Raw genomic sequence first — 6,645 nt, 5'->3', positions numbered from 1 at the left:
CACACAGAGAGAAGATACCCTGACCAATCAGAACAAAAGAAATTAAAATTGCTCCATCCATTAGGTGTCGGTATATACACCATAAGTTTATAGAAGAAGAAGAAAAACCCACCCACACCCACCGTCTTGATTTAAAATACTCTGTGCTTACAACAACGTGTATGAGCTTTCAACATGGCTGATGCTTGTCCTAATGACCAAAAAAAGCTCACTCTTTTTTGGGAAGATTAGAAAAAATTTTAGAGCATGAAAAGATTCAATATTGGGTAATGTCAAACGGATGTACAGCCAAATTTTTTTCCGATGCAGAAAAAGGAACCCTTTTGCTTTTCAAGTTCTTGGTCCCAGGTCACAAACTTTGGAGCCGTGCTACTGAGAGCGTAATTTTAACGAGGGTGACTGGAAAAAGGTCAGAAAACGGTGAAAGGATATTGACTACATTGTTAGGATGGACTTCTTTTCCCTGGATGCGTACAGGCGTAAATGGAGCAGTACATCTCTGCAATGTAAATACCACATCAGAGCTACAAATTTCTCCAAGAACCAGGTTTCACTGCACTGTGTTGCTGTATTAACCAGTGACGATGCACTGGACCAGCTGGCACAATCTACAACGCTACTTCCATCAAATCGATGAATTATTCCAAAAAATTGGAAGAAACAAAGAAACAACAAAAATAAAAGTAAGGCTACAAGATCTCTTCTGAGATCGTCAATATACTACTCTTGAGCAGAAACTCCACCTTCCCCAAGACCCCTCCCCACTTGATATATAAATGAGTCTGACTAGATATCGAGTCAAAGTGTTCTGAGCATCAGCAAGCAATATGACTTGTGAACTCAGCCCCGTTTTCTACAACTTTGATGCTACCCCGGATGATGATGATTATGTGAACAATTCGGGTTTTGAAGACAGCAAAAACCTAGGAAAAAGAAATCTTACCTATCTGACAACAAACGATGAAACTGACGGGTGTATAACCAACACCGTGCTAGCCATCATACGTGCGGTTACGGGAGAACTGTTGGACAGAATTATCCAACAAGATCTGAAGGACAACTGCCACAGCTGCGCGATCGATCACCGAGTCAACTGCAACACGCATGTTTGTTCGATCCTGACGAGTACTATCTGCACCTAAACACCTACAGATTGCTGAAAAAAACCATGGTTCAAATACACATTGGCAAGAGGTCTGAAATTGTGTGGTATCAAACACATTCCATCCCTGTAAAAAATTCAAGGTATTGCTGAAGCCACAGTGTGTGAATGGCGAGATGAGCCTCACATCAAGTCGTGCTGAACGAGGTCAAGGAGAAAACCAAAGACATTTTCAACGAGCAGGTGTACGAAGACGTTGTGGACTACTGGTCCTTTCACTCATCTCTGGAACCCGCTGACCAGCTGTATACATGGGAAACTTCAAAACACGCCACGTCTATTCTGACTGCGAGAAAAGCCTGAAGCCAAACGAACAAAAATGCTGTAGACATTGGTAAATAACGTGTGTCCTTAACACATTTGTGTCTATCAAGTTTTATCTTACACGTATTGATAAAACGTTTGAATGCAAAACTAATCATGTATCTAAACATCATGTTTCTAATCATGTGATTTAAATTGTTTAGAAATGAAAATGTTACTTTGATTGAATTTGTAATACCATGCTCACCTGTTCTGATATAAAATGCTTATTCTACACTTGTGTTTGATCATTCTTGTGTTGACACTCGAAATGACTGAACGATTGATGAAGAATATATATTATACGCCATCAGAACCTGGTTCGCATGGTGGTGTTAAGAGTTTGAAAAGAGCTATTGTTGAGGAAATAGGTAAAAGAGCTAATGATACTGAAATAAAAGACTGGTTAGCAGAGCAGGATGCGTACAGTCTCCATAAACCAGTATCTACAAAATTTAAAAGATACAAGGTTTTTGTAAAGAACATCAATGAACAATGGCAAGCTGATTTAGTCGATATGAGCAACCTGTCAGAGAGTAACGACAACGTGAAATTTATGATCATGTGCATAGATATTTTATCCAAATACTCGAGGCAACTAAAGCCTTTGATTCCATTCTAAAGGAAGGTAGAGTCCACAAAAAACTACAAACTGACCAGGGGAAGGAGTTTTTTAACAAAAATTTTCAAACATTAATGAAAAAACATGACAATGTTCACTTTGCTACGGGTACGGGTCTAAAAGCATCGGTGTGTGAAAGGTTCAAAAGAACACTAAAAACCAGGATGTGGAGATATTTTACCACTTTTAACACGAGAAAATACACCGACATAGTCCAGGATTTGATTCAAGCGTACAATCACAGTTACCATTCCAGCATCAAAACCCGTCGAGGTCAACGAAGCCAATTCCTTCAGAGTATTTAAAACCCTCTACGGACTGTTCACACCCAAATTAAAGAAACTAAAATTCAAGTTTAAAGTCGGTGATATCGTTAGAATTTCCCGTTTAACAAGACAGTTTGAAAAAGGATACAAGCAAAACTTTACGGATGAATATTTTACAATCTCCGAACAGATACCGAGAGATCCCCCGGTATATAAATTACAAGACTATGTTGGTGAAAAAATTGAGGGAACATTTTATAGTGTTTAAAATTGAGAAAATCTTGTCTGAAAAGATTGAGAAAATCTTGTCTGAAAAGTTTCCTTCATGCAGAGCTGGTTCAGGAATGTTTTCAGGCTCATCCATGGTTCATGACCCTATATCTCCCACCATACTCCCCTTTCCTTAAACCAATTGACGAATTCTTCTGTACTTGGAGGTGGAAAGTGTATGATCGCCAACCTCATGAGCATGTCACCCTCCTTTGTGCCATGGATGAGGCTTGCAGTGACATAACCACAGAGCAGTGTCAAGACTAGATTCATCATGCCAGAAGATTTTTCCCATGGTGCATGAACAATGAGGATATTCACTGCGATGTTGATTTATGGCCAAATGTTGAAGATTGGCGTGATGTTAATTAATTTGAGATTATCTCCATTTACAGTAATTTGTTTCAATTTGAATTTATTTTGTTTCACAATGTGACCACTGTATTGTTGTAAAAATACTGTAAAATAAAAGATCTTTCCTGCATAAATGACTTTTGATGTGTTTGATGTGATATTTTATTTGTTATATAAATGTTTTTATCGTGGGTTTTGTCAGTTTGGTTGGATAATGTAAGTGTAATATCTATTGTGCTGACTCTGTATACTGTATTACAGTACAGTAACATTCTACACCAAGAGTGATTTGAAATGTGTATTTTGCATTATCTCTGTTGAATTAACTGATTGTTAAAATTATTAAACTGAAAGAAGATCATACTGTTGTGTTTTGGTGATTACACTAAATGTTTTCATTACATGTTACAATAATCTTGTGTTTTGAAACAATGATTTTGTTGAAAGAAAATATACCTGTAATGAAAGCATGAGATCAGGTTTTGAAAGAATGACTAGCTGTGTTAAAAGTATGATCAGTTTGGAGTTTTATACTAGGAGTTTAAAAAAAAAATAAATAAATAAAAAACTTGTGAAAGTTGTACCAATGCAAATAATTAAAAAAAAAAAAAAAAAAAAAAAAAAAAAAAAAAAAAACTAATATACTAATCATCTATTTCTAACACGGGGTTTGGATCAGAGAGAAATCCTAATTCACCCAACCAGTATTTTTATGGATGTTCAACAGAAAGGAACTGTGTTATGGTCACAATTATAGAAACCTTAAAAAGTATATTAACACTGATAGAAACAGCATCAACAACCACAGCAAATTACAAACAGGAATGTTTCACTGATTTAAATTCCAAATGAAAAATAAAAACATTGTTTAATGGAAACTGAATAGCTTAATTAATACTTTTTATATGATGTAATTTATAAAAGATATAAACCGTAGCATTTAACATGTGACATGTGACGTTTATACGCATGCGCGGCGGGTAGACTCGCGAAACTATTAACGCATGCGTGGTAAAGGGCAGTATCATCGCTACCTAATTTGCATATCGGGCGACCGGCTCCGGGGTGCAGCGATACTTGCTTCCTCCCTATGAGTGTCGCACAAGCTGATTACGTCAAATCCACGCGACAAATGTTATTTAGCTAACTAGCGAGATAAGATTCGTCTCTAATGGATAAATTACGATAAATTGCGGACGTAATGTAAGTCACAATAGTGTAAATGTTGAGTTGCATATAAGAGTATTTTTCCTCAAACTTATTTAATGTATCTTCTCTGGGTATTCTTTCTTCTGTCACATTTGAATGAACCTGTGAGAGTTTATCCATGTGTGTAACCATGTTATCTTTTGTAATAAATGCAGGGCTGACTATTGGAAATCCCAACCCAAAAAATTCTGCCAGTATTGCAAGTGCTGGATTGCAGACAACAAGCCGGTGAGTAGTGCATGTTCCTGATACCAATTCCCCAAATCTAGAATTAGTATTCGCAGTATTGTTGTTGTTGTTGCTGCTGTAACGTAGTTGTTATGCCTTTAGAATATTTACTAAGTTTGTTTCTTTTTGTTGTATCGGAACAGAGTATAGAATTTCATGAGAGAGGAAAAAATCACAAACAGAATGTTGCCGCCAAAATCGACGAGGTAAGTTAAAGCTTTTTCCTATATTTAAGAAGACCTAAATAAGCTCTTTTAAAGCAATAAAAGCGACAAATTATCCCCGTGTATATCTGGTTAATTTAGCACGTCTCTACATGTAAAGACCAGCAGAGGCTGCTGTAATGAAAAAGATCGAGGGGTTAAAAAATGGTATCATCATAAGCCATGGTTCATTTGTGTAGAGATTAGGGGTGGCTGTGTGGTGATGGTGCATATGACCTAATATTTCTCACCCCTCCCTCATGTTTTTATTACAGATTAAAAAGACCAGCAGTGACAAAGCTAAGAAGGTAGAAAAAATGTCCAAGGAGTTTGCAGCAATGGAAGAGGCTGCTATGAAAGCGTACGAAGATGACATGAAAAGACTAAAAGCAGAAGCAGGTAACATGTCACTCTACAGTTTTACCCAATAACAGGAAAAAAAAAGCTTTCTCTTCACATTCTGGTGTTGTTTTTTTTCTGCTGAATTATTCAAATTTTTGCACCAGTTTAAGTTTGTTTGCACCTTTTTGCATGTAAATACTTGAGTTAATATTTTTCCTTGATTGTATAATAATTTTTGAGTGAGTGATGAAAGCATAAAGTTGTAACAGAAGTTATGTGTATGTGCACACTTTTAGCACAGTATGCAAAATCCTCAAAGAATTACAGCTTATAATTAATCAATAATAAATAAATTAGACTTTCATCTAATTAGAATAGTCTTACAGCCTAACAAAATTACATTGGCCTATAGAATTACCTAAGAAAATTAAAAGGACATATTTGGAACAGGTTGATCATGTAGAGCAAAACCATAAGCAAGTGTGACTTTGAGTGTGCAAGTAGCCTAATTACAGTATCATTGCTTACATATTGATATGCATGATGCAGTGAAGGTTTTGTATTCCCATATGACTTGAGTTGGTTGTTCTACGCCATTATTGAATCTAAAATAAAGATAAATAAAACAGTTTCTCCCAGTTCACAATCTGTTTAATTGGGCTTAGAAACTCCTGTTCAGACGCAAAGAAAAGCTAAAAAATATAAGGTTGAAGAGACCGTGGAACCTGACAGCAAGAATGAATCTGATGACTGGGTGCAGGGAACAACTGACAATGGACAAATTTACTACTACAACAAAACAACTGGAGGTCAGTTTCTACATAAACCTCATGCTTTACTGCACACACTCTACGTTTACATGGACAACAATAATCCGATATTAACCTGATTAAGACAATACTCTGATTAAGAAACTACCAGGTAAACAATTGTTGATTACTTTGACTAAAGTCATACTTGTAGTAAACACAAATCGAATTAAGACATGTGGAGTATTCCTGTTTTAGTCACATTATCGATGTGCGTTACAGACATGAAAAAACACCTTAATCACACTATTAACATCGTGTGGGAGTTTTCATCGCATTTTGCGACAGGACAGGATCACACACGGCAGTGCTCAACGGTTTTATGGCAAACAAGACAGCAAGGCTGTGTCCGAAACCACGTACTTACCTATTATATAGTAGGCGAAGTACATGTGTTTCAGCTAATATAGTAGTAGTAGTAGTAGTAGTAGTAGTAGTAGTAGTCAAACAGTCGTCTATTTGCACGTATAGCATGACAAATAATTAACTGCATTTGAAGTGTTCGTAAAAATTTTAAATAAAAACACCCCAAACTGTATACGGTACCATAACGAAGACAAACTGTACGACGATACGTGGAATTCTGGAGTGAACGTAATGGGGTGACGTAATGATGTGTGCCGTTAATCGTTCTATGTTCTATAACCTGTAAAACGGGAACATGAAAGAAGTATTTTTAAAGCGATCATGTAAACACGTTAATCACAATATCGTCTTACTCAGAATAAGGTCAATAATTAGATTATTGCTGTCCATGTAAACGTAGTCACTGTTACCAAAACGAGTCAACAGTTGTTCAGATCGTTTGTTGTGAAATTTGACTTGTCATTACATTATGCACAGATTACTTAAGTATGTCATTGATTTTAGAGTCTCA

The 6,645-nt window shown here is 36.3% G+C and overlaps 1 protein-coding gene across 1 annotated transcript in view; it reads left to right on the top strand.

Moving 5' to 3' along the window:
- Positions 1 to 4,024: 4,024 nt before the first annotated feature.
- The window catches only part of wbp4 (WW domain binding protein 4), a 16,936-nt gene continuing 14,315 nt past the window's right edge, over positions 4,025 to 6,645 (top strand). Inside the window, exons 1-6 of the mRNA XM_017482467.3 lie at positions 4,025 to 4,180; positions 4,342 to 4,414; positions 4,558 to 4,620; positions 4,893 to 5,016; positions 5,625 to 5,768; positions 6,639 to 6,645. The exon at positions 6,639 to 6,645 is cut by the window's right edge and continues 61 nt beyond it. Of these exons, the coding sequence (XP_017337956.1) occupies positions 4,179 to 4,180; positions 4,342 to 4,414; positions 4,558 to 4,620; positions 4,893 to 5,016; positions 5,625 to 5,768; positions 6,639 to 6,645 (413 nt within the window). The 5' untranslated portion in view covers positions 4,025 to 4,178. The remainder of the gene's footprint in view (positions 4,181 to 4,341; positions 4,415 to 4,557; positions 4,621 to 4,892; positions 5,017 to 5,624; positions 5,769 to 6,638) is intronic.

Source organism: Ictalurus punctatus, chromosome 12 (assembly GCF_001660625.3).
Source record: "Ictalurus punctatus breed USDA103 chromosome 12, Coco_2.0, whole genome shotgun sequence".
Lineage (NCBI taxonomy): Eukaryota > Metazoa > Chordata > Actinopteri > Siluriformes > Ictaluridae > Ictalurus > Ictalurus punctatus.
This window is presented reverse-complemented; position numbering and strand designations above follow the sequence as displayed.